At 43.9% G+C, this 27,916-nt stretch overlaps 1 protein-coding gene across 1 annotated transcript in view; it reads left to right on the top strand.

Moving 5' to 3' along the window:
- pid1 (phosphotyrosine interaction domain containing 1) overlaps positions 1–27,916 on the top strand; it is a 137,629-nt gene that overhangs the window by 59,247 nt on the left and 50,466 nt on the right. Inside the window, exon 2 of the mRNA XM_060833994.1 lies at positions 4,480–4,626. Within this exon, the coding sequence (XP_060689977.1) occupies positions 4,480–4,626 (147 nt within the window). The remainder of the gene's footprint in view (positions 1–4,479; positions 4,627–27,916) is intronic.

The following is a 27,916-nucleotide window of genomic DNA, read 5'->3' on the forward strand; positions in this document are numbered from 1 at the left end:
GCAGTATCGATCTATCTCATGCTGAAGGTCCAGACGGAATTGGGTTACAAGGCTGGGGTGTAGGTTTGATATCTAGACGTTTCATTACCTGGCTAGGTAACATCATCAGTGGTGACCTCCAAGTGAAGCGAAGCTGTTGCCTCCTGCTTTCTATTTATATCTTCCTCCTGGATGGGGTGCCTGGGGTTTGTGGTGATGTCATTTCCTGTTTGTTTTCTGAGGGGTTGATAGATGGCATCTAGATCTATGTGTTTTGTTTATGACGTTGTGGTTGGAGTGCCAGGCCTCTAGGAATTCTCTGGCATGTCTTTGCTTAGCCTGTCCCAGGAGAGATGGGACAACACATCAAATAATCAGGTGACCTGCAGGTTGTCCAAAATTGCAGTGATCCAATCCCAACAAGCTGTTTTATGTTATAGAGTCACAGAGATGTACAGCATGGAAACAGACCCTTCGGTCCAACCTGTCCATGCCGACCAGATATCCCAACCCAATCTAGTCCCACCTGCCAGCACCCGGCCCATATCCCTCCAAACCCTTCCTATTCATATACCCATCCAAATGTCTTTTAAATGTTGCAATTGTACCAGCCTCCACCACATCCTCTGGCAGCTCATTCCATACACGTACCACCCTCTGTGTGAAATATTTGCCGCTTAGGTCTCTTTTATATCTTTCCCTTTTCACTCTAAACCTATGCCCCCAAGTTCTGGACTTCCTGACCCCAGGGAAAAGATTTTGTCTATTTATCCTATCCATGCCCCTCATAATTTTGTAAACCTCTATAAGGTCACCCCTCAGCCTCCGACACTCCAGGGAAAACAGCCCCAGCCTGTTCAGCCTCTCCCTGTAGCTCAGATCCTCCGGTTTATTGCAAAATGACGGTAAGTGGCTGAATCTACAACCAAGAAGTTACTGGCATTTTATAAAGTGTTTATAGAAAATTGAATACAGATGTTGGTTAAAATACCAACCAAAATATTTCTTGCTTAAGTAAATATAAAATGCTAATAATTTATTCTGAAACTGAAAATTTTCCTTTACATAATGCTTACATTGAGAAGGAGTTGGTGACATGACGGTAATGGATTTTTAAACATGGATTTAAATCTGAGCAGTACACTCAGTGAAATTTATTGTCGATTCTATGATGTTAAGCTAGTTACTTGGCCATGATGACTTTTGTCGTAAAACCCATCTGGTTCACTAGAAAAAAAGATCGGCTGTCATTCCTGGTTAGCTGACCTTTAACTCCAATCAGAAACAATTCCCCCTTAACTGTGAAGTTCAGCAAACCCCTTGGGTCATTGTCAGATTGAAATGGGCAGCAAGTGATGATGTTGCCAGCGTTGCTCATGTAATAAATAGAGCAGGAGGAGGCCATTCAACCCTTCAAGCCTGCTACACCGTTCAATATGATCACGCCTGGTCATCCAACTTTGTTTTTTTTCTCTCACGTTGTGTTGGACTACCCCTTTAAGGATGTGGGTTGAGAGTGTGGTGCTGGAAAAGCGCAGCAGGTCAGGCAGCATCCAAGGAGCAGGAGAATCGATGTTTCGGGCATGAGCCCTTCATCAGGAATAAGTTTAAGAATATGCCTGCTTGTGAAAAGCATTGAAATTTCGGTCTTCATCAAGATTTTTGATTTCAATTGGAAAATAGGGTAAGGTTAAGACTGTGTTGTAGTCACAAATGTTCCAAGACCTACAACCAACTAGATATTTGGGTAGTTTATTGTCTTGTTATTGAGCAGGAGGATGAATGTTTGCCAACGTTGGTGTTGGTCCAGTGATATCAGCGATAGTCCAAACGAATGAATTTGCCGTTGAGGTTTTAAACAATCTTGGCTCTTATTCCCGTTTCCTTCCCACAGTGATGTAGGATCAGAATCTTAATCTGCTTTTAACAGAGGGACCTCTGCTTTACGTGCCAGTGAATAGACTCAGTGGTTAGAGACTGTTACGCAGTGAAGTCTCAGAGCTAGAAAATGCAGCCACAGACTAATGGAAAATGTGAGTATCTCAATACAGAACCTTAGTCTGAGGTCCTGGATTACCAGCCCAGAGATATTGCCAGTACCTCCCAGTAAAGCCTCATGAAAGAGAGAGGCCATTCTGAATGGAATCCCCTCCCTAAACAACACCTCCACCTTCCATTCAGCCTTTTAAAGCTCTCTTTAAAAGGGATCTCTGAACAAGCTTTTCGACACTGTCCCTAACATCTCCTCTGGTGGTTCAGATGTATTTTTTTTAATTATTACGCTCCTGTGAAGCACCTTGTGACAGTCTGAAGGATGCAGTTTAAACACAGTTTGTAGATATTGGTTCATAATAAAAACTGCATTCCCTGAAATCATGCTCCAAAGCGTTCCAATACAATTTTGTCAACGGCTCATTAATTTCGATTTAAATAAATACACAAATTGGATAAAATAATCAGGAAATTTAGGATTGCAATCCCTCACTCTGACACGTCACGTTTCCCAAGGGAGAATAAAGCCTTTTCTCTCTGCAGTTCTCCAGAAATGTACCTCAACCATAAAAGTTCAAACAATTTCCCCTCCCCCAATCTTTGTTAGCGTAACATCCCAATTTCACGCCTCAACCCCTGTTGACTTTGTCTCTAAGTGAGATGAATATGTTATTGCATCAGTCATGAGCAGTGGGAACTTTACATAACATGCTCCTAGGAATTAGGTTAAGAGTATTCCTGGATTATTAATAGAGGATCTTACAACCCATTGGACTGGCTGCTTTCAAATCTATGCCCTGTAGGTTGGAGGATTGTCCTGTAAACCCACCAAGAGTGCCCAAGTCATTATCACATTCTTTGTGGTGATGTTTCTTCCAGTTCCAACTTGCCAGTAATAGGTCTACCTCATTCCCAGTTTTTCAGCATGGAAAGTGAGCTGTTTTCAGTTATTCTTTGTTCTTCGGGATTTTTCTTTCATCTCAGAGAGACAACATGGAAAGATCTTTAGAAGAGTTTGCCAGAACTTGTACCAGATAGTATAGACTTATGGGCTGAAGGGCCTCATCTGTACTGTGTGATTATGATTGAGACACTCATTGAGCATTTCTAATATGGACACTAAAGAACTTTAGTGATTTGTGTCATTCTGTGCTGGATTGCTGGTTTAAGAATATTACTCCTTGTGAAATGCACTAAAACTTTGGTCTTTAATCAAGATTTTTGATTTCACTTAGAGAATAAAGTAGGATTAAGGCTGTGTTATTGTTTTTGTTTTAATGGTATTCTTTCTTTCGACATAGACATTGTTCAGTACAAGTCATTTCAAAGTATGACGGGGAAATGAAATACGTAATAGAATTAAAATCCTTTGGAATTGAAAATGATCTAAGATCTAATAAAAACCTGCACAGTAGGCAAAATGAAACCATTCAAATTTACAAGTGTCCATATATGTCCTTGTATATTGATCCAAACCTCATAAAGGACTTTAAAATCTATCCAGTGTGTGGACCATGTAGCCCCATCGAGTGTTAGGATACAGCTCACAAAACTGTATTTCATAAGACGTGGCTTCCAGCTGGAAGTGAATGTTGCTCATCGAATATCCAACGGTTCCTAGGTCAGAACTTAAGGGAATTCATCTGCAGGACGTAACTCAGTCCAGAATTGCCTGCACGCTGATAACCAAATAATGGAGACACGGAGAAACATCCTTCTGCAATGTGTTCAGCTGAGGGCAGGCAATGGCCAAGTAACATTATCGCTGGCCCTATTAATCCAGGAAACTCTGCTGATGCGCTGGGGACCTAGATTCAAATCCCAGCTTGGCAGATGATTGCATCCGAATTCATTAAATGTCTGGAATTGGTAATCTATTAATGACCATGAAGCCATTGCTGGAGGGAGAAACCTGTCCATTAGGGAAGGAAGCTGGGGGCCAAGATATGACCCCAGATCCACAGAAACGTGGTCAACTGCCCTTTGAAATGGCTTCGCGCACTACTCTGTTGTGCCAATTGTTATAAAATCTCAAACCAGGATAGGTCGGAAGACGATAGAAGTTTTATTAGCCCTTTCAGTGAACTCTTCATTATTGTATTTCTAATGTTTGCCGTCCAAATTATCCATCAGCTGCACAAAGCTTTTAAGCAAGACTTTTCCCATTGCACAATGTTTACAGTTACATTTCATTTGTTATTGCTAATGAAAACAATTTTTTTCTGAAATATTTCACTGGTCCTCATTCCAATATTGATGCACCATTGGCTCAAGGGCAAGTGATTTTCCAACTACCCATGTCATTGTCATACATTAAATGTTGTTCTTCTTTTGACATGCACAAAAACCTGAGGTCTTGATCTGCTTGGTTTTTTTTTTGGTAATTGTTAAAAAGAATTCCTCTTATAATCTTGCCGTAAGGATCCTCTGACTAAAGGGAATCCCGATGTTGTTTAAGACAGTGAATGATAATTCCAAAATCACTCATTTATTCTTTTTGCATTCCAGCACTTTCAGACCATGCTGAAGACAAAGCTGAATGTTCTGACCCTTCGCAAAGAGCCCTTACCGACAGTCATCTTTCATGAACCTGAAGCCATCGAATTGTCCCCCACAGCTCCTCCAAAGAATGGCCCTTTTTATACAGAGCGCAAGGTTTGTTCTAACTCTGAGTGATATGGGGTCATGCTGATGCTGCTATTTTTAGAGTAACAATGTGCCATTTATTACTGACAATATTTCACAGGCTGGGACAGGAATATGGTTGTTTTTATTCCTTAACCTCAGTGTAGCGTTTACTGTCTGAACAGAGTGCCAGTGTCCATCCCACACAACTGGTCTCTTCAGAGCACACCAACCGGTAAATGGTTGGTGAGTCTTTAGACATTACCTCAGACCTACACGTAGAGTTATTTGGCTTCTACAATAGTGTACTTCTCCGCAGGTTTCAGTTTTCAGAGAAAGTGAGTGTGATCAGAGAGCCAGCAGGTAAATATGAGGATGTGTAATGCTCAGGGAATAAGCAAGCACCTTATCCTTTATCTCTGTCAGTTTTTTGAAAATCCATGATAAATATTGAAAAATAAATAAATTGCTTTCTCCCATCAGTTGTAAGAATTGCAGTTGAAATATAATTCAGCAGAAAGCCTTTTTCCTCAGAGTCAAAGAGGGAGATTATGTCAATCACAAATTCTCCGTTTTGGTGTCAACAAAGTGAGAGAGTACAGCTGTGCTGCTTTAATTAAAAACACACCAAACTTTTCCATTTCATTTACAGGAAACTGGGTCCAGTATTTCTTGCCTGTCCCTAGTTGCCCCTTGAGAGGGTGAGGGGTGAGCAGTCTTCTTAAACCACTGCAGTCCACCTGCTGTAGGTAGACCCACAATGCACTTTCGAGAACGGATTGGAGAATTTTGACCCTGTGGCAGCTACAGTTTTAATCTGTGTTCTGTAATCATTGTTACAATGGTTGACAATGGAATTTTGGGATAGAATTTGATCCAAGGAAGGGCCATGCAAGTTGGCAAAAATAAACCTGTGGATTGGGGGCAAGTTAGACTTCAGCAAAAAAGAACAAAGGGGATGATTAAGAGGGGGACGTAGTGTGTAAGCTTGTAGGGAAACCTATACATTGATTGTAAAAACTTCTGTAGGTGTGTGAAGAGTAGCAGTTTCCATAGATCGGAGGGTGGCAAAGCTTTATAGAAAGAGCAGTTGGAAAAAAACTTGGGAATTATAGACCAGTTGGGCCTGACTATATGTAGAGGAAAGTGTTAGAGTCCAATATAAAAGATTTAATAGCTGAGCACTTAGAAAACAGGGACAGGATTGGACAGAGTTAGCATGGACTTACAAAGGGGAAATCATTCTTGACAAATCTATAGGAATGTTTTGAGGGTGTTAATAATAGAGTTGATCGGGAGAGCCAGTGGTTGTGGTTAATTTGTACTTTCAGAAGGTTTTCCATGTAGGAGATTAGTGTGTAAAATTAAAGAGAATGGGATTGAGGGTAGCAAACTACATGGACAGGGAACTGGGAGGCAGACTGGAACCAAAGAGTAGGGATAAGCATGTGTTTATCTGAGTGCCAGGTAGTGGCTAATGGGGTACCGCAAGGATCAGAACTTGGGCCCAGCTATTCACAATGTATAGTAATGATATCATAATATCTCCAGGTGTGAGGGTGACTTAAAGCTAGGTGGGACTACAAGGAGGATGCAGTGTTTCTTTGATGTGATTTGGACAAGCTGAGTGACTGGGCAAGTCCATGGCAGATGCAGTATAATGTGGATAAATGTGAAGTTATCCACTTAAGTAGCAAAAACAGGAAGGCAGATTCTTATGTGAACGGTGATAGATTGGGAAAGGGCAAGGTGCAACAAGACTTGGTGTCCTTGGACACCAGTCACTGGAAGTAAGCTTTGCAGGGGTTTGTACCTTTGGTCTCCTTATCCCAGGAAGGATGATCTGGTGATCGAGGGAGTGCAGTGAAGGTTTACCAGATGGATTCTGGGATGGCAGGACGGATGTATGGGAAGATGCTGTAGTTTAGAAAAATGAAGGGAGATTTCACAGAAACCTATAAAATCTAACAGAGCTAAATAGGATAACCACAGCAAGGATGTTCTTGATGATGGGGGAGTCCGGAACCGGATGGTGGTGCGTATATGGAATGAGCTGTTAGAGGAAGTGGTGGAGGCTGGTACAATTACAGCACTTAAAAGGCATCTGGATGGGTATATGAATAGGAAGGGTTGAAAGTGTAATGCTGGCAAATGGAACTGGATTTGGTTGGGATATCTAGTCGGCATGGACGAGTTGGACCAAAGGGTCTGTTTCTGTGCTGTATGACTGTAAGTCAGGAGAATTGGGTAGTTTATTTTAATATTCACATCCTGCGCTATGATTGGGTCAGAGCACAAAAGGTGTGAGGAGAGGGTGAGGTCAGCTCCTGTGGAATGTAATCAACATGGAGAGTGAATACAAAAGTAAACTCCCGCAGAAACCAGAGACCTGAACCACAAACAGAAACAGCTGGAAGTACTCAGCAAGTGTGGAGAGAGAAACTTCATGTCAATGCTATCAGAAATAGAGCTGTATTTTCATATTGCATTAAGAAATCCTTATAGCACGGTGGCACAGTGGTTAGCACTGTTGCCTCCTACCCCCAGGCTCTCAGGTTCAATTCCTGCCTTGGGTGACTGTCTGTGTGGGTTTACTCCAGTCATCCAAAGATGTGCAAGTCAGGCCATAGTGTTAGGTGCATTAGTCGGAGGACAGTAGGTCTGAGTGGGGGGGTTACACTTCAGAGGGTCAGTGTGGACTTGTTGGGCTGAAGGGCCTGTTTCCACACTGTAGGGAATCTAATTTATTAAGAAATCCTTGTTATATGCTCTGAAAAAGTTTATCAATATGAAATATATTCATGTATCTACTAGAGACCAAGAATAGTTTCTTAAGCCCAATGACATGTTAGTGATAGACTGAGGTTAACTCCCTGTTTCTTATTTGAATGAATTGTCTGGTGGGTCATTCGAGAGGATTTGTTACACCATAATAAGGTGAAGTTGCCATAGTCTGAGTGGACTATTGGACTGCTCCCCCAGGGGAGAGAACCAGTGGTGGTTTAACTTGAGGCTTAGTGTGCCTCTGGCCAAGGGGGTCCTTTGTGGTCTGCTCCACTCTGGTGGGAATGGAACCCATGCTGTTGGCATCACCCTGCTGTATAAACAAGCCATCCAGTCAACTGAGCTAACCAACTGCCCCAAGACCATGCCAGCATACCAGTTACCTTGGGGATGGGGTAGGTGGAAAATACAAGTTGCAGAGGTAAAGCTGTAGCTTTTAGGAGAGATTAGACAAACTTGGTTTGTTTTCTCTTGAACATCAGAGTCTGAGGGGCAACCTGGTAGACGTTTACAAAATGATGAAAGGCACAGATAGAATGGATGGTCAGTCCTTTTCCCAGGGTAGAAATGTCAATTACTAGGGGACCTAGGGTTAAGGTAAAAGGGAGTAAGTTCAAAGGAGGTGTGAGAGGCAAGTTTTTTTTTATGCAGAGGATACAAAGAACATAGAAAATTACAGCACAGAACAGGCCCTTCGGCCCATGATGTTGTGCTGAGGGTTAATCCTAATGTAAAATAAAATAACCTAACCTACGCACCCCTCAACTCGCTGCTGTCCATGTACATGTCCAGCAGGGGCAGTAAGTGTCTGGAATATGCTGCCAGAGGAGGTGAATATAGTAGCAATGTTTAAGAGGCATCTTGACAGACACATGAGTAGAAAAATATGATGCTGGAAAAATACAGCAGGCCAGGCAGCATCCAAGGACCAGGAGAATCGACGTTTCAGGCATAAGCCCTTCTTCAGGCTTTTGCCCGAAACGTCGATTCTCCTGCTCCTCAGATGCTGCCTGGCCTGCTGTGTTTTTCCAGCACCACATTTTTCATCTCTGGTCTCCAGCATCTGCAGTCCTCACGTTCTCCGAGACACATGAGTAGGCAGAGAATAGAGGGATATGGACTGCATAGGGGCGAAAAGGATTCAGTTTAGAAGGGCAACATGTGACAGCACACTCTTGGTGGGCCGAAGGGCCTGTTCTGTGCTGTTTTGTTCTTTGTTTCAACAGCAGGTTGCTTCCAGTCCATCAGATTTATATTGTAACTTCGAATATGGTTGTGATTAGATTGTTAGACCTCTGCTAAGATGAAGAACACTAGGAGTTTGCAATTAGCCTTTAAGTATGTTTTAATGTATTTTACATTCTTCTGATTTTTAAAAAAAATTGTTTCATTCCAACAAGCTAAAAGTTGCGGACAGGCAACTTGTTTAAAAAAAATAGAACAATTGGCCCAGTCCTATGATTGCCCAGAAAAGCTGCTGTTGATGGACAAAGCAGAAACCCTGTTGACCTTTACCTGACTCAGAAAGTTATTGCAATAGGACACTTTGATTCTATTGCCTGCTCGATGACCCCGGTTGAAACTTCGCTGACTCGACTCTTTATCAGATGGGCAGCCCCCGGCGAACACCTTTCAATGTAAAATATTTGCACAAACCAAATGAACCACAAAAGGCCACCCAATTCAAACAAGAAAAGTCCGAAAGTGCAGCGCTAGGGGAGGTGAGGGCCCAGTGGTGTCATCGCTGGGCTGTTAATCCAGAGACCCAGGTAACGCTCCAGTGACCTGGCTTCAAATCCCCCCACAGCAGATGGTAGAATTTGAATTCAATAAAAACCTGGAACTAAGAGTATAATGATGAACACAAATCCATTGCTGATTGGTGGAAGACCCCATCTGGTTCACCATTGTCTTTTAGGGAAGGAAACTGCCATCCTTACCTGGTCTGGCCTACATGTGACTCCAGACCCACAGCAATGTGGTTGACTCTTAAATATCCTCTGGGCAATTAGGGATGGGCAATGGAGCCAGTAGCTTAGCTTGATTGGTGATGCCAACAGCATGGGTTCAATTCCCGCACCAGCTGAGATTATCGTGGAGGATTCTCCTTCTCAACCTCTCCCCTGGCCTGAGGTGTGGTCACTCACTAGCAGCCGACTCTGACTAATGGGAGAGCAGCTGTATTTACCTATGGGGTTACTCACCTCTTGCTAAGGTATTTTGAGCGGAGTGGTCTTTATCGGTGTGGACTGATCCCATGATCCACAGCGAGGTCTTACCTTGTGGTTTCCAACCGTGTGAATGGCGCACTGTTCATAACCAGGGACTGAGTGAGATGTGTGGGAGGACAGAATAATGTTTATGGGGATTTCACAATCTTAAAATGTGTTCCTCATGAAGTCTTACCACAATTATTCAAAGTCTGCACTCAAGAGATATACAGTGTTTGCTGTTGAGAACGCTGGCTATCCTTCACCGAACGTTCATCGCTGGATGAACTGCTGCTTGTATTTTAGTCAATGCTTCAGTTGCACTCCCTGAGGGCTGGTCACATTGACATGTCACCCTCTCCTACTCTACCAACCTGTACCGTGCTGACCACCAACGTACCTCTGTCAATGATCACAACATCGTTCACTGAGCAGAGCAAGTGCCTCCTTAATTCCCTCTTTCCCACAGTAATTTATTCTTAGTTATGATTAGAGCTGTCCTTACGTCTCACATATAGGAACAGCCCCGTCAGCCTGTTCAATGAGATGGGTTTGTTTCTGCTTAACTGATTGGAATTACCTGTTCAACTGTTCCACTGCTACACAAACCCAGTTGACTGTGAGTAAGTTCAAAATGTTGCCGGAACTCCCCAGTGTCTCGTTAAGAGATAAGGGGGTTGGTAATCTGTCAGTAAGGCTTCCCTCTGGGTAACACAAGTCCTATTACTGGTGCAATCACTAAGAGGTCTGTCTCTCCCAAAGTGTATTTCTTCAGGAATGACGTGCAGGTTCAGTGATTACAAAGGTCTGGCCATCACTGTCCTTGGTGTGGGCCATCCTCTGCTGCCTGCTGCTCATGTCATGGATATTCCTGAAAAATATCAGGGAAAAATTCCAGCGAATTGATCCAAGCACGGCTCCTTGCTCCTTGCCACATGCAGCCTGGCTCACTCAGAACTCTCCGCTGAAATGCTCCACGTTAATTCCAACAGCCCAGCCGACTCCAGCTCAGGGTTTTACATATCGCACCACAACAGCTGACACAGGAACACTTGTGTTCACCCACTTCAAATCCGGTTCGAACTGTGTGAAAGCAGAGCGGCCTCTTCTTCAACTCTCTGCCTGAAGTCAGGACTGACTCATGTCCCAGCAACGCCCACATCCCGGCAACGCCCACATCCCGGCAATGCCCACGTCCCGGCAACGCCAACATCCCGGCAACGCCAACATCCCGACAATGCCCACGTCCCAGCAATCCCCATCCCGGCTTCAACATGGAACAGCTCATTAGAAGTAGGCTATTCGGCCCATTGAATCTGCCCTGCCATTTGAAAGGACCATGGTTCATCTGATCATCCTCAACTCCACTTTTCTGTTTATTTTTATTAATCCCCTGTAACCTTTGCCTCTACCCACCGCAGTTGATATGGAATTCCAAGCCCTTGATGTTGGCACCAATCGATGCACTTCATTGCCCAGCCAGCTGGCCTGCTCAGGGATATGAATTGCTAGCGAGTTTTGAGATGATTTGTAGCTCAGGTTGAGGTTCTGGATGTAGGTTTGCTCGCTGATCTGGAAGGTTCATTTTCAGACATTTCGTCCCCATACTAGGTAACTGTAACGAGGACTGTAACAAACACTACAATGGACAAACAGGCAGCAAACTAGCCACCAGGATACATGAACACCAACTAGCCACAAAACGACATGACCCTCTCTCACTAGAATCATTACATATGGATGAGGAAGGACACAACTTCGACTGGGACAACACATCCATCCTAGGACAAGCCAAACAGAGACACACACGAGAATTCCTAGAAGCATGGCATTCCAGCCAGAACAGTATCAACAAACACATCGAGTTAGACCCCATCTACCACCCCCTGAGAAAGAGGACAGGAAATGACATCAGCATAGGAAATGACATCACCAACCAAGGTAACACAAACACATAAATAGAAAGTGGGCTATGCTATGGCAACATGCAACCTGTCTCCTTGGTCTATGGATGGTGCTGGTTGAGGCTGGAATTTCCTTTCCGACACGGCTGAGCTAGGATCTCGCCTGCTCTTCCCATCTCCCATTGGCTTGTCATGGAGGGATATGCAAGTCGGTACACCACCTGTTTGGCCGAGTAATGAACATCCCTTTCTTGGTTACCGAGTCCTGGATTGGGGCTTGAATCCAGAGATTCCGGCTCAGAGGCAGGGATTATACTGAGCACATCACATGATCTCTGCCAGAGCAACTCCCATTTGGAAAGTTAGCGATATTAAGTGAGTGGTCCCCATCAAATGCATTCCCCAACTCCTCTCCATCAAATAGCTTGATAGAATGTAAGGGACAGATATGGAAGAAGGTAAAAAAAAATCATAATAAGAGGTGCAAGATACATGAGAGATTTGTGAATCATTTGGAGGTTACTGTGTGTTACAGATTGTTAAACTTTACAGCGTCACAGAGATGTACAGCATGGAAACAGGCCCTTCGGTCCAACTCGTCCATGCTGATCCAACCTCCCATTATGATCCAGATCTCCATTGTGTCGGCAGGCAGTATGGAAGTGGAGTAATATCTGAGGCCCTCTATTGGAAAATGAGTATATTTTTCATGAACAAACAGGATGATAAAAGCAGATAATTATCATTCTTGGAACTACAAGGAACATGTTACATAAGTTTATTAAGAATGATGATTATAAAGTTTAAATTAGATTCCCTACAGTGAGGAAACAGGCCCATCAGCCCAACCAGTCCACACTGACCCTTCGAGAGTAACCCACCCAGACCCATTTCCCTCTGACTAATGCGCCTCACACTATGGGCAGTTTAGCATGGCCAATTCACCTGACCAGCATATCTTTGGATTGTGGGAGGAAACCGGAACACCTGGAGGAAACCTACACGGACACAGGGAGAATGTGCAAACTCCACACAGACAGTAGCCCGAGGCTGGAATTGAACCTGGGACCCTGGCGCAGTCAGACACCGTGTAGATGGTTCCATATTGGTGTCAAGAAATCTGTATGGGCAGCACCCATTCGCCTCAGGAACATAGAGCAGCAGTGAGCCATTTGGCCCCTCTATCCTGTCCCACCATTGTAGATCTTGACTGAGCATGTGTACCAATACCACTTTCCCACGCTATCCCCAAATCCGTTGATGTCATTAACATCTTGAAATCTATTGATTCCTGTCTTGAACATCCTTCATAACTGAGCTTTGTAGTCCCGTGGGTTAGAAAATGCCAAAGATCCATCACCTTCTGAATGAAGAAATTCCTCCTTTAGCACAGTTTGATGTGACTTCCCCTTTCATTCTAGACTCACCAGACAATACAAACGGCCTTTGGAGTCCTACAAAGTCCCAGTAGGTAATAGACATGAGGCTGGAGAAACACAACAGGTCAGACAGCATCCGAGGAGTAAGAGAGTCCCAGTCAGGACTGGGACTGATGACGGGTCTCAGCCTGAGATGCTGACTCTCCTACCCCTGTGGGTGCTCTCTGACCTGCTGTGTTTCTCCAGCTCCTCATCTCCTGACCCTGGCTTCCAGCATCTACAGACCTTACTGTCTCCTAACCTATTAGCTAAGCTTAGAAAAAGGAGTTGCACATTTCGGACAGCGATGAGGAAGAATCTCTTCTCTGAGGGGATAGTGAATCTGTGGGATGATCTATCACAGAGGGATAACCCACCCTTGACAGCCCTCTGTGATTCCTGATGAAGGGCTTTTGCCCGAAACATCGATTTCGCTGCTCGTTGGATGCTGCCTGAACTGCTGTGCTCTTCCAGCACCACTGATCCAGAATCTGGTTTCCAGCATCTGCAGTCATTGTTTTTACCTAGCCCTCTGTGACAGAGCATTCCACAGATTCACTCCCCTCTGAGAGACGAAATTCCTCCTCGTCCCTGTCTTAACCGAGCAGCTCCCTATTCTGGAGTATATTCAGGGCTGAGACAGAGGGATTTTTAATCAGTAAGGGAATCGAGAACAGACAGCAAAATGGAATTGAGGGCTACCAGGTTAAAGAGCAGTCTCAATGGGCTGAATGGCTTGCATTTGCCCCTATATCTTATGCCGTGACAATGTCAGTGTTAGAGTGTATGCAGGAAGTAGGTGATGTGATATACAGAGCAGGCACACACAGAGCTCCTTGATCTTGCAGGCCTAACAGTCCTAAGCTTTCAAGTGTTTTAAACTTTATAAAGAAGGTCATCGTTGCTGATGAAGAATGTTGAGAAACACTTAATTCAAACCACAAGAGAGCTCAAAGTGGTTTTCCTGAGACATACCATTTGAGCTCGTCAAACTATAATTCACTTTCTATCAGCTACTGCTTGTTAGCTTATCTTAAATACATGCCTCATCCGACTATCTGACCAAAGGAGCTCTGCATATGTTTCCGTTTGTCTAGACCTACAGATAATATGTTTAAGGAGATTCACTCACTCCCACAGGAACTGAATTCCTTTGTGCATGGTCTGATACGTTACCCTCTAATGTCAATTTTTCTGAAAATGCAAAAATTTTGAAACTATTCTGCCTTATTTATATGTTTCAGCCACTTTAAACCTAAATTGCTTTTGTGATTCGGTCTCTGTCACAGCACAAGGACAGTAAGATGGTTGTATCGTCTGATGTAACAGTGCTGACCATTTTCTGTCAAAGATATTTTCTAATTAATCTGAGCCCAGATGGTATAACACACCTTTGGAGCAGGCGGGACTTGAACCTAGGCCTCCTGGCTCAAAGCTATGGATGCTACCACTGCACTGGGGGATTATTGCTGGATCGTTCGTGTCCCAGGGATCCGTGTTCGAATCCTGCTGTGGCAGATGATGGAGTGCGAATTCAGTAAAAATCTGGAATTAAGAGTCTAATGATGACCATAGATCTATTGCCAATTGTTGGGAAAAACCCTTAATGCCCTTTAGGGAAGGAAACTGCCATCCTTACCTGGTCTGACCTACATGTGACTCCACACCCACAACAAGGGGGTTGACTCTTAAATGCCTTCTGGGCAATTAGGGATGGGCAATAGGTGCTGCTAAGCCAGAAATACCCTCATCCTGTGAATCAGTAAAGGTAAGATTAGCACACAAGCCCCATTTTCTGTCTACTTTGTACGTTTCCAATTGAAATCAGCTTTAACGTCTACCTTAGTTTCTCAAGCCCCTACACATGTGCCTGCTGAGTATTGCAAATATCTGCAGTAATTGTCAATATTAAAAAAAAATCCATCAGTAACCTTTTTGAAACAGCTACTGAACACACTTTTAGGTTTGTAATGGTGGTGCATCTTCTTACTCGACAGCATGCCCTGTGCTAATGTGCTCCATGGCAACTGTCCGCAGATTGGGATGGTTTGCCATTTCAATTTCAGAGTAAACACGATGTAATGAGAACGAGAGGTATGTGTTGGCTTGCTTGAAATGTAACCAATTTATAAAACTTAATTTCATAATCTTCCATGGCTACAATTTCTAGGTGGCACGTCCAGATCCATGGTTCATTCCTTGCAATTATAAAAGACACGGTGGGCGGCACGGTGGCACAGTGGTTAGCACTGCTGCCTCACAACGCCTGAGACCCGGGTTCAATTCCCGACTCAGGCGACTGACTGTGTGGAGTTTGCACGTTCTCCCCGTGTCTGCGTGGGTTTCCTCTGGGTGCTCCAGTTTCCTCCCACAGTCCAAAGATGTGTGGGTCAGGTGAATTGGCCATGCTAAATTGCCCGTAGTGTTAGGTAGGGGTAAATGTAGGGGTATGAGTGGGTTGCGCTTTGGCGGGTCGGTGTGGACTTGTTGGGCCGAAGGGCCTGTTTCCACACTGTAAGTCTAATCTAAAAATCTAGGAATTCTTTATATGTTCATCAGCAAAATATAATAATCTATGACGCAAATATCTTGTTGGATTCCATCTACTGGGCGCACTGCTTTGCAAAATAAAATCAAAGAACTGCAGATGTTGGAAATCAGAAACAAAAACAGAAGTTGTTGCAAGGTCTCAGCAGGTCTGTGGAGTTAACGTTTCGTGTCCAGTGACCCTCTTTCAGAACTTTGTTCGGTTTATCTCTGAACCTGCACTTCTGTCCCACATTCTGAAGTTTTTCAGAGGTTTTCAGGGATACAACCCTTATTTGTAAAATCTTGACGTTGTGAATTCATCATTTATGACGATGGGGTCCTGAGATGGGTGTGACCCAACAAGGGCCATCAAGCTGTGTTTATGAATCGAGCACAATGTACTCAGCTATAATTTAGAAATACTTAACTAAAGCCCAGTGAAGAGAGTACACATTGTTTATCTCCTTCAAGGCCAGGGTTGCCTGCACCTAGTGATGCCTTCATTGCCAATTCTTATTCCTAATTCGGAGGGTGTTCTATTTCTTCACAAGGAATGTTTTAAATGAACTGTTTCCAGATTAGGGTGTTTGGGAGTTGCCATCCCTTTGTAATAGGAGTCCTGCAGCCTGAACAAAGGCCTATCAATATTGTTCAGGCTATTGAAGCTAACTTTTCACTGTCACACTCTTTTTAAATACATTACGTTGTATAATCCATCCTTATATCAAAAATGTCATATAAATCAGTCCATCTTCCGCAACTACACTGGCACCACCCCCCACCTTTTCCTCCGCTACATCGATGACTGTATCGGCGCTGCCTCGTGCTCCCACAAGGAGGTTGAACAGTTCATCAACTTTACCAACACCTTCCATCCCGACCTCAAATTCACCTGGACTGTCTCAGACTCCTCCCTCCCCTTCCTAGACCTTTCATTCCTGATGAAGGGCTTATGCCCGAAATGTCGAATTTCCTATTCCTTGGATGCTGCCTAACCTGCTGTGCTTTAACCAGCAACACATTTTCAGCTGTGATCTCCAGCATCTGCAGACCTCATTTTTTACCCACATATAAATCATGATCCCTACATCTCCGGGAATATTAAGCGATTAGGGACAAATCTTTCTCATTTCATATAGAATCATAGCGATGTACAGCATGGAAACAGACCCTTCGGTCCAACCTGTCCGTGTCGACCAAATATCCCAACCCAATCTAGTCCCACCTGCCAGCACCCGGCCCATATCCCTCCAAACCTTCCTATTCATATACCCATCCAAATGCCTCTTAAATGTTGCAATTGTACCAGCGTCCACCACATCATCTGGCAGTTCATTCCATACATGCACCACCCACTGAGTCAAAACGTTGCCTATTAGGTGTCTTTTATATCTTTCCCCTCTCACCCTAAACCTATGCCCTCTAGTTCTGGACTCCCCGACCCCAGGGAAAACACTTTGTCTATTTATCCTATCCATGCTCCTCATGATTTTATAAACCTCAATAAGGTCACCCCTCGGCCTCTGACAATCCAGGGAAAACAGCCCCAGCCTGTTCAGCCTCTCCCTATAGCTCAGATCCTCCAACCCTGGCAACATCCTTGTAAATCTTTTTTGAACCCTTTCAAGTTTCACAACATCTTTCCGATAGGAAGGAGACTAGAATTGCATGCAATATTCCAACAGTGGCCTAACCAATGTCCTGTACAGCCGCAACATGACCTCCCAACTCCTGTACTCAATACTCTGACCAATAAAGGAAAGCATACCAAACACCACCTTCACTATCCTATCTATCCGCAACATCTCTTACAAGGAGATGTGAACCTGCACTCCAAGGCCTCTTTGTTCAGCAACACTCCCTAGGAACTTACCATTAAGTGTATAAGGTAAAAACAATGACTGCAGATGCTGGAAACCAGATTCTGGATTAGAGGTGCTGGAAAAGCACAGCAGTTCAGGCAGCATCCGAGGAGCAATAAAATCGACGTTTCTGATTAAGGGCTTTTGCCCGAAACATCGATTTTACTGCTCCTCGGATGCTGCCTGAACTGCTGTGCTTTTCCAGCATCTCTAATCCATTAAGTGTATAACTCCTGCTAAGATTTGCTTTCCCAAAATGCAGCACCTCACATTTATCTGAATTAAACTCCATCTGCTACCTCTCAGCCCATTGGCCCATCTGATCAAGATCCCGATGTAATCTGAGGTAACCTTCTTCGCTGTCCACTACACCTCCAATTTTGGTGTCATCTGCAAACTTACTAACTCTACCTCTTATGCTCGCATCCAAATCATTTATATAAATGACAAAATTAGTGGACCCAGCATTGATCCTTGTGGCACTTCACTGATCACAGGCCTCCAGTGTGAAAAACAATCCTCTACCACCACCCTCTGTCTTCTATCTTTGAACCAGTTCTGTATCCAAATGGCTAGTTCTCCCTGTATTCTGTGAGATCTAACCTTACTGAACGCCTTACTGAAGTCCATATAGATCACATTTACCGCTCTGCCCTCATCAATCCTCTTTGTTACTTTTTCCAAAAACTCAATCAAGTTTGTGAGACATCATTTCCTACGCATAAAACCATGTTGACTATTCTTAATCAGTTAGGAGAAAGTGAGGACTGCAGATGCTGGAGATCAGAGCTGAGAAATGTGTTGCTGGAAAAGCGCAGCAGGTCAGGCAGCATCCAAGGAGCAGGAGAATCGACATTTCGGGCTTATGCCCGAAACATCGATTCTCCTGCTCCTTGGATGCTGCGCTTTTCCAGCAACACATTTTTCAGCTCTATTCCTAATCAGTCCTTGCCTTTCCAAATACATGTACATCCTATCCCTTAAGATTCCCTCCAACAACGTGCCCACCACCAGCGTCAGGCTCACTAGTCTATCATTCCCTGATTTGTCCTTACCACACTTCTTAAACTGTGGCACCACATTAACCAACCTCCAGCCTTCCAGCACCTCACCTGTGACTATCGATGATACAAATATCTCAGTAAGAGGCCCAGCAATCACTTCTCTAGCTTCCCACAGAGTTCTAGGGTACACCTGATCAGTCCTGGGGATTTATCCACTTTTATGCATATCAAGACATCCAGCACCTCCTCCTCCGTAATATGGACATTTTGCAAGATGTCATCATCTATTTCCCTACATTCTATATCTTCCATATCCTTTTCCACAGTAAATACTGATGCAAAATATTCATTTAATATCTGCCCCTCTCCTGTGGCTCCACACAAAGGCCGCCTTGCTGATCTTTGAGGGGCCCTGTTCCCTCCCGAGTTACCCTTTTGTCCTTAATATATTTGTAAAAACCCTTTGGATTCTCCTTAATTCTATTTGCCAAAGCTATCTCATGTCCCCTTTTTGCCCTCCTGATTTCCCTCTTAAGTATACTCCTACTGCCTTTATACTCTTCTAAGGATTCACTCGATCTATCCTGTCTATATCTGACATATGCTTTCTTCTTTTTCTTAACCAAACCCTCAATTTCTTTAATCATCCAGCATTCCCTATACCTACCAGCCTTTCCTTTCACCCTGACAGGAATATACTTCCTCTGGATTCTCGTTATCTCATTTCTGAAGGCTTCCCATTTTCTAGCCGTCCCTTTACCTGTGAACATCTGCCTCCAATCAGCTTTCAAAAGTTCTTGCCTAATACCATCAAAATTGGCCTTGCTCCAATTTAGAACTTCAACTTTTACATCTGGTCTATTCTTTTCCATCACTATTTTAAATCTAATAGAATTATGGTCACTGGCCCCAAAGTGGTCCCCCACTGACACCTCAGTCACCTGCCCTGCCTTATTTCACAAGAGCAGGTCAAGTTTTGCACCTTCTCTGGTAGGTACATCCACATACTGAATCAGAAAAGTTTCTTGTATACACTTAAGAAATTCCTCTCCATCTAAACCCTTAACACTATGGCAGTCCCAGTCGATGTTTGGAAAGTTAAAATCCCCGACCATAACCACCCTATTATTCTCACAGATAGCTGAGATCTCCTTACAAGTTTGTTTCTCAATTTCTCTCTGATTATTGGGGGGTCTATAATACAATCCCAGTAAGTGATCATCCCTTTCTTATTTCTCAGCTCCATCCAAGTAACTTCCCTGGATGTATTTCTGGGAATATCCTCCCTCAGCACAGCTGTAATGCTATCCCTTATCAAAAATTACACTCCCCCTCCTCCCTTGCCTTCCTTTCTGTCCTTCCTGTAGCATTTGTATCCTGGAACATTATCATGCAGTCCTTTACAAATATAGACTTTTTTTTTAGTTTTATTTATTTGATGAAGTCAAAGTTACAGAGTACTAGACATCTGAGCTGAGAAAAAGGCCCTTCGGCCCATTGAGTCTGCACTGGTCAAGACAACCATCTAAATATCCTGGTCCCATTCCCAGCCTTGGGTATACCTGGCATTGCAAGGACACATCTCAATACCATGAAGGGTTCTGCCTCGACTACCTTTAAGGGCAGTGAGTTCTAGATACTTTGGGTGCAAAAGTTGTTTTCTTCACATCTCCTCCCCTCCCCTCCCCCACCCTTACCTTAAATCTACACCCCCCAAGTCATTTATCCCCCTATCAAGGGGAAATGTTTCTTCCTGCCCACCACTCCAGTGCTATCACGTCCCTCCTATAATATGGATTCCAGACCTGCACACAATACTCCAGCTGTGGCCCCACCAACATTTTATACTGTTTCAGCATCACCTCCCTGCTCTTAACCTCAGTGCTTTGACTCATAAAGGCAAGTATCTTAAGCATCTTATCTCCCTGTTACACTACCTTAAGAGACTGATGGACATGTACACCCTTGGTGCTTCTCAGGGTCCTACCGTTCGTCATGTATTCCCTTGCCTCGTTTGTCCTGCATCACTTCACAAGTCAGTTAGGAAACTAAACCTTTTCAGAATACATGAATCTTGTTTAAGGATAGGTGCCATACTCAGTTGTAGATCCTAAGCTCAAAGGCTTTGGTTATTTATTTAAAACTAACAAGCAAACATTAAGTTGTGCTGAGTGTAATGAAAACTGACACAATGTGTGAACCCAAACCTTTATCACCTTTTACCCCAGTTTTCCAACTGGCTGAAAATCAAACCATACTGTTCGAAAAGGTAGCTGAGGCCAAATCCTAACATGTTATTTCAGACCCCAACATAGCCCTACAAAAACAAATGTAATAGCACAATGTTACAATTCTGAACATGAACAGAGCTGCTTCTGTGTATTCTCTTTTCCTTGTACTGTAGCTGCTGTTTTTATTCCCACCTCCAGTGCCTCTCAGACTCATCCATTCAAAACCATAGAATTTTACAGTACAGAAGGAGGCCATTCAACCCAACGTGTCTGTGCTGGCTCTCCAGAAAGTTACCCAGCCAGTCCCATTCTCCAGCCCCATCTCTGTAGCTAAATTCATCCCTTTCAAATACATATGCAGCTCTCTTTTGAAGCCTTCTATGGAATCTGCCTCCAACTCTCTCCCAGGCAGCGCCTTCCAACTCCTATCAGCTCTGTTTCTCCTCATCTCTCTGCTAGCTCTCTAACTAACAATGTTGAAATTGTGACCCCCTAGTTACTGATATAGCAACTAATGGAAACAGAATTGCCTTCTTTACCCTGTTAAAATTGTTCATAATTCTGACCATTGCAATAAGGTCATCTCTTAATCTTCTCTGCTCCAAGGAGAATAAGTCCAATTTCTCTGATTTTTCCCTTGCAACTAAAATCCTTCATTCCTGGTAACATACTGGTAAATCTCCTTTGCACTCTGTCCAGGGCTTTACCATCCTTCCTTAAATAGGGTGCCCAGAACCCAGTATCCCAGATCTGATGTACAGGTGTACTTCCTTGCTTATATACTCACTGCCTCTATATATAAACCTGAGGATTCTATAAGCCTTCGTAACAGCTGTTTCAACTTGCCTGGTCACCTTCAGAGATTTATACACTTGAACCCAGAGATCCCTTTTCTCCTGTACTCCCCTCAAAGTTCTGAGGAAGGGTCACTGGATCCAAAATGTTAACACTGATTTCTCTTCACAGATGCTGCTATGCCTGCTGAGATTTTCTGGCAACTTGTGTTTGAGTTTCTGTACCATCGTGCCTGCATTGTCTTTGCATGTTACTTCTAATCAAATACATTAGTTTGCATTTCTCTGCACTGAAATTCATTCGCAAGGTGTCTACCCATTTGGCCGACATGTTAATGTCCTTCTGAAATTACTCTGCATCATCCTCACAATTCACTACTCTCCCTAGCTTAGTATCCTCTGCAAATGTCAATATTTGCCCTCAATATCCACCTCAGAATTGCTTATATCAATCAGAAAAAGCAAGAGGCCCAACACTGATCCCTGGGGAATACCACTTTCAACTTGTCTCCAATCTGAGAAATGCCCGTCTATACCTACCCTAGGTTTCCGATCTTCTACCAGCTTCTCATCCGTGCTGCTTAACACCCTTCAATCCCAAGCCTTTCTAATTTGCTAACCAACTTGTCATGTGACACTGTGAGAAATGCTTTCTCAAAGTCCAAATACACAGCATCCATAGCAGTACCCTCATTCACTGACTCTGTCACCACGTCAAAGGACTCAATTCGGTTTGTCAGACATGACCAGCCCTTGACAAAGCCATGTTGACTGTAACTTTTCTCAAAGTGTATGTTTATCTTATCCTGTATTATGGCCTCCCATCAGTTTTCCCCACTAGTGACACCAAACTGACTGGTCTGCTGTTTCCTGGATTATCCTTTGCCCCTTAGTGAAACAACAGCATCGCATTTACAATCCCCCAGTGCCCTAGGACTAATCCTGTATTCAGGACACGTGAGGAATATTGTGTACAGTTCTGGTCGCTGTACGACTGGAAGGACGTGAGTGCTTTAGAGAAGCTGCAGAGGAGGTTTACCAGGAAGCTGCCTGATCTGGAGGGTTTTAGTTGTGGGGAGATGTTGGATAAACTCAGATTGGTTTTTACTGCAAATGCAGAGTCTGAAGGGTGACCTGATGGAGGGTGACAAAACTGAGAAGCAGGATTTTCAGTTTGTTTTTCACAGAGTAGAAAGGTCAATTACAAGAGGGCACAAGTTCAAAGTGAGAGGGGGAAAGTTGAGAGGTGAAGTGTGGGGAAAATGTTTCACCCAGAGGGTGGTGGGTGTCTGAAACACACTGCCTGGGGAGGTGGTGGAAACAGGCATATTAGCAACATTTAAGGCATATCTCGATAGCTACATGAACAGAGAGACAGAAACAGTGTATGGGCAATCAGTAACTGATTTAAATGAGGATTAGAATCTGTGCGGTTTGATGGGCCGAAGAGCCTGTTCCTCTGCTGTATTGTGCTGTGTGATTACCTTGTCCATCACATTCAGCGTGAACTTACACAGTATCAGCCATGGGTAGTTTTTAAAAAAATGTTTTCAATTTCTATTACAGGCCACTCTGTTTAAAAACAACTCCAATTTGTGGAAGCCCATTTAACTTATTGAAATCCCATCAAATTCTTAACCCTTTATGAAATGTAAACATTTGTGTCAGAACTGGGACATAGAACATTACAGCGCAGTACAGGCTCTTCGGCCCTCGATGTTCTGCCGATCTGTGGAACCAACCTGAATCCATCTAACCTACACTATTCCATTCTCATCCATATGCCTATCCAATCACCATTTAAATGCCCTAAAAGTTGTCGAGACCACTACTTGTTATAGATAGTACGTTCCACACCTCTACTACTCTCTGAGTAAAGAAACTACCTCTGACATCTGTCCTATATCTACCACCGCTCAGTTTAAAGCTATGTCCCTTTGTGCTAGCCATCACCATCCGAGGAAAAAGGCTGTAACCCTCTGCTTAGCTTATATCTCACCTCTCAACCTTCTTCTATCTAACAAAAACCACCCCCAGTCCCTCAGCCTTTCCTCATAAGACCTTCTCTCCATATCATACAATATCCAAGTAAATCTCTTCTGAACCCTTTCCAAAGCTTCCACATCCTTCCTTTCATGCGGTGACCAGAACTGAACGCAATCTTCCAAATGCAGCCGCACCGGAGTTTTTGTACAGCTGCAACATGACCTTGTGGCTCCAAAACTCAATCCCTCTACCAATAAAAGCTAATACACCATATGCCTCCTAACAACCCTATCAACCTGGGTGGCGACTTTCAGGGATCTATGTATATGGTCACTGAGATCTCTCTGCTCATCTACACTACCAAGAATCTTGCCAGTAGCCCAGTACTCTTCATTCCTGTTGCTCCTTCCAAACTGCTCATCAAAGCTGTCAGTCAAATTGTAAACATGCAACCCACTGAGATAATGGAAGATTGTGTAAACCATTAAGCCCCAATATTGCTCCAATAATACCACTTCCAGTTATATCAACAACTACCAGAATGTGATTGGACGGAGTGCTTGTCACCACTCAGACATTGACATGCAGCTGGTCTCAATTTTTAAAGGGATAGTCCCATAAGTAGCTTGATAATTTGGTAATCCTGCAGGTTAGGCAGCATCCAAGGAATAGGAAATTCGACGTTTCGGGCACAAGCCCTTCATCAGGAATGAGGAGAGAGTGCCAAGCAGGCTAAGATAAAAGGTAGGGAGGAGGGACTTGGGGGAGGGGCGATGGAGGTGGGATAGGTGGAAGGAGGTCAAGGGGAGGGTGATAGGCCGGAGTGGGGTGGGGGCGGAGAGGTCAGTAAGGAGATTGCAGGTTAGGAGGGCGGTGCTGAGTTGAGGGAACCAACTGAGACAAGGTGGGGGGAGGGGAAATGAGGAAACTGGTGAAATCTGAGTTCATTCCTTGTGGTTGGAGGGTTCCCAAGCGGAAGATGAGGCGCTCCTCCTCCAGCCGTCATGTTGTTATGTTCTGCCGATGGAGGAGTCCAAGGACCTGCATGTCCTCGGTGGAGTGGGAGGGAGAGTTAAAGTGTTGAGCCACGGGGTGGTTGGGTTGGTTGGTCCGGGCGTCCCAGAGGTGGGACATAACAACACGATGGCTGGAGGAGGAGCGCCTCATCTTCAGGGTGGGGGAGTGAAGTCAGATAAAAAGTGCCAGAGCTTTGAAGTGCTTTTCAACCCATCGGTGAGGGGTGAAGCAGTGATGGTCTCTCTCGCTCAGTTACTGGAGGCTATATTCTGGTGTGGACTGGGTTGGAAAGACTGTTATTCTGAACTTTTTATTCCTCTAGTTTTCAAATTTATCCCGATGATCTGTAACGCTGGACATTTTATTTCTTTATTTTTCTATATTATTCCTAAGAATTTGAACTTCAAAAGCTGTGCCTGGATACCTTTGTACATAAGATGGCAACTTGTAAACTTTTCACTGAACTCATTCGAATACCATGTGACAATAAAACTCACTCTCAGTAACAAAGTAATTTGTAATATGGCAGGTGACAATAAGGAGTTTTACGCAATTAATCAATTGCAGTTTATCAGAGAAGAAAAGAAAAATGCTGTAGATGCTGCAAATCTGAAATAAAAACAGAATGTGCTGGAGAAACTCAGCAGGTCTTCTTTGTAGAAAAATGCAGAGTTAATGTGTCAACTCTAGCTCCTTGGATGCTGCCTGACCTGCTGTGCTTTTCCAGCACCACACTCTCGACTCTGATCTCCAGCATCTGCAGTCCTCACTTTCTCCGAGTCTAGTATATCCCTTCTCTACGATACCCCTTCCCAAACAGGAGTACACTCGGAGACTCATTGTCGCAGCCTGTTCTGTCCTCACTGAACCTGTCTGTTCCTTTCCTGTGGAGAAAGTGAGCACTGCAGATGCTGGAGATCAGAGTTGAGAGTGTGGTGCTGGAAAAGCACAGCAGGTCAGTCAGCATCCGAGGAGCAGGAGAATCAACGTTTCGGGCAAGAGCCCTTCATCAGGAAACTTCCTTTCCTGGGTCTGTCTTATCCCCTGTTAGTCTTGGTTTCATTGTGCTCACGTACGTGGAGTTCTAATGTCGAGTCACGTCGGACACGAAATGTTGACCCTGTTTCTGACTCTGCACAGATGCAGGTATTTTTGAACCTTTTCTGTAAAGTTCTGAGATCTTTACACATCAACGCTCCCACCACCAATCCTCACACACTCCCTATTATGTTGATAGGTTTGAAAAGAAGTGCGCAGTTTGGATGGGGGGGCTTTGTTTGAATCCAAGTCAAATTTCCATGTGGTCCTGGCAGCAGCATTAGTAATATACTGCCAACACTCAGATGAACTAACAGTGTTGAGACTCAGATTGACTGGTTAACCTTGAAGCTCTTCCAGTATTCAATTAACAGTGTACTGTATCTAAGTATGAACCCAAATGTTGTTCTTATGCATCACCAAACTTAATTGTGGCTTTGATAAGATCAAGATAAATCACTGGTTGCTTGCAAATCAAAGCTGCAGTAGTTCCACTTGAGGTTGAAGTGCTATTCCTGACATGGTTAGGCCCGGGACCCAGCAAAGATGTGAATGACAGCCAGCTGTGGGAGTGGAATAATGTCCTCCCCACACGGCAAACCGCTGGAGGAATTATCCTGAAAGCTTATTCATGCAGAGCCCTGGTATTTTGCAATGGACGTCCAGTATGTGAGAAATATTTCTACAGCAGCTACGATTTTGAAAATAAAAATGATCTCATTCAAGACATGACTCCGCACTGTCTTCCAACAGTTTGGTGAATCGTGTGAATTTAATTAACATTCGACAGACAGATTTCTGTCAAGCCTTCTTGCTGCATGGAAGTTTTTCTGTTATTTTTGGCCCATTTTCATTCTTCAGGTCTTTGGTGTGATTGAAGTCCCCCGCACATCCAGACAGCCCAGAGACAGGAATGTAAGGCATTTCAAGCAATTCTCCGAAATTATTAATGAAAAGGTTTTCAATTCAACAAGGATTCTTTTATTAAGCTTGTAATATTCTTGTATGAACTGCACAGACCATAAACACAGCAGCTTGAATGTTTTTTTTGATTAATTAGTGACAGCAGAGGCGCTGTTTGGGGGGGTTACAATTATCATCTACTCAGTTTTCCACTTCTGACCGTTAGCTCTTCCTGAGAATAGATAGAGCACATGGGCATTGGGTCATGTCAAGATTAGGTTTACTGACAGTGCCCTTAGCAACCAGCCCCCCACCCCCCTCCCCATTCAGTCCTGGCAAACATGACCCTCCTGTTTCAAGGAAGAGGCCATGAACATCACAGGATATAGTGGGTTGTGGACCAAGCACAGGTAAATGGATTGGTGTCACAGAGTCATACAGCCCGGAAACAGACCCTTCAGTCCAACTCATCCATGCTGACCAGATATCGTAAATGTTCCCATTTTCTATCCTAATGGGACTATCCTAAATAGTCCCATTTTCACCATTTGGCCCATACCCCTCCAAACCCTTCCTATTCATATACCCATCCAGGTGCCTTTTTAAATGTTGTAATTGTACCAGCCTCCACCACATCCTCTGACAGCTCATCCCATACACGTACCACCCACTGCGTGAAAAAGTTGCCCCTTAAGTCTCTTTTACATCTTTCTTCTCTCACCCTAAACCTATGCCCTCTTGTTCTGGACTCCCCAACCTAGGGAAAAGACTTTGCCTATTTATCCTATCCATGCCCTTCGTGATTTTATAAACCTCTATAAGGTCACCCCTCAGCCTCCAACGCTCCAGGGAAAACAGTCCCAGCCTGTTCAGCCTCTCCCTGTAGCTCAAATCCTCCAACCCTGGCAACATCCTTGTAAATCTTTTCTGAACCCTTTCAAGTTTCACAACATCCTTCCAATAGCAGCGTCATTTGGTGTTTGATGGTCGGCATAGACACGGTGGGCTGAAGGGCCTGTTTCTATGTTGTATGACTTGCTGCCTTTCTCTAGGTAGAGAGTTTAACACTGACCCCATCCACACCCCCATCATTCCTTGTCATAGGTACAGTCTGATATACCCCCCAACACCTCCCTCTTCTTTAACAGACTGCACTGTATGCAGAAGGAGATCAAAACATACTGTCACACAAATCATTAAAATTGGAAACACGAGTTAAGAAAGCCATAATAGTACAAATCCGGAACTGGGGTTAATTTCCACAGGAATAGAATTTGAAAGCAGAGAAGTTGGTATTAAACTCTAACAAAACCTCACTGTACTCTGTACAACGCTGTTGCAACAAAGGATATAGAGACACAATCGAATTGGGTTGGCAAGAATGAGACGAGAACTGAGAGATTGCAATGGTCAGGAAATAAAGAGGCTGGGACTTTGTTTAGTTTCTAGAAAAGCTAAGGGCTCATTGAGATCTTTAAAATGATAAAGAGGTTTGTGAGGATGAATATGAAAGTATTCCTGCTCATGAGGGGTCTGAATAAAGGGGGTGGATCACCTCCCTGCCCCTCACCCCCTCTAGCACTAGCCAATTGGAAGACAAAGGGGGCTGTCAGTAAGAGACAGCAGATGGTCCACTGACT

This window comes from Hemiscyllium ocellatum, chromosome 13 (genome assembly GCF_020745735.1).
Source record: "Hemiscyllium ocellatum isolate sHemOce1 chromosome 13, sHemOce1.pat.X.cur, whole genome shotgun sequence".
Taxonomy (NCBI): domain Eukaryota; kingdom Metazoa; phylum Chordata; class Chondrichthyes; order Orectolobiformes; family Hemiscylliidae; genus Hemiscyllium; species Hemiscyllium ocellatum.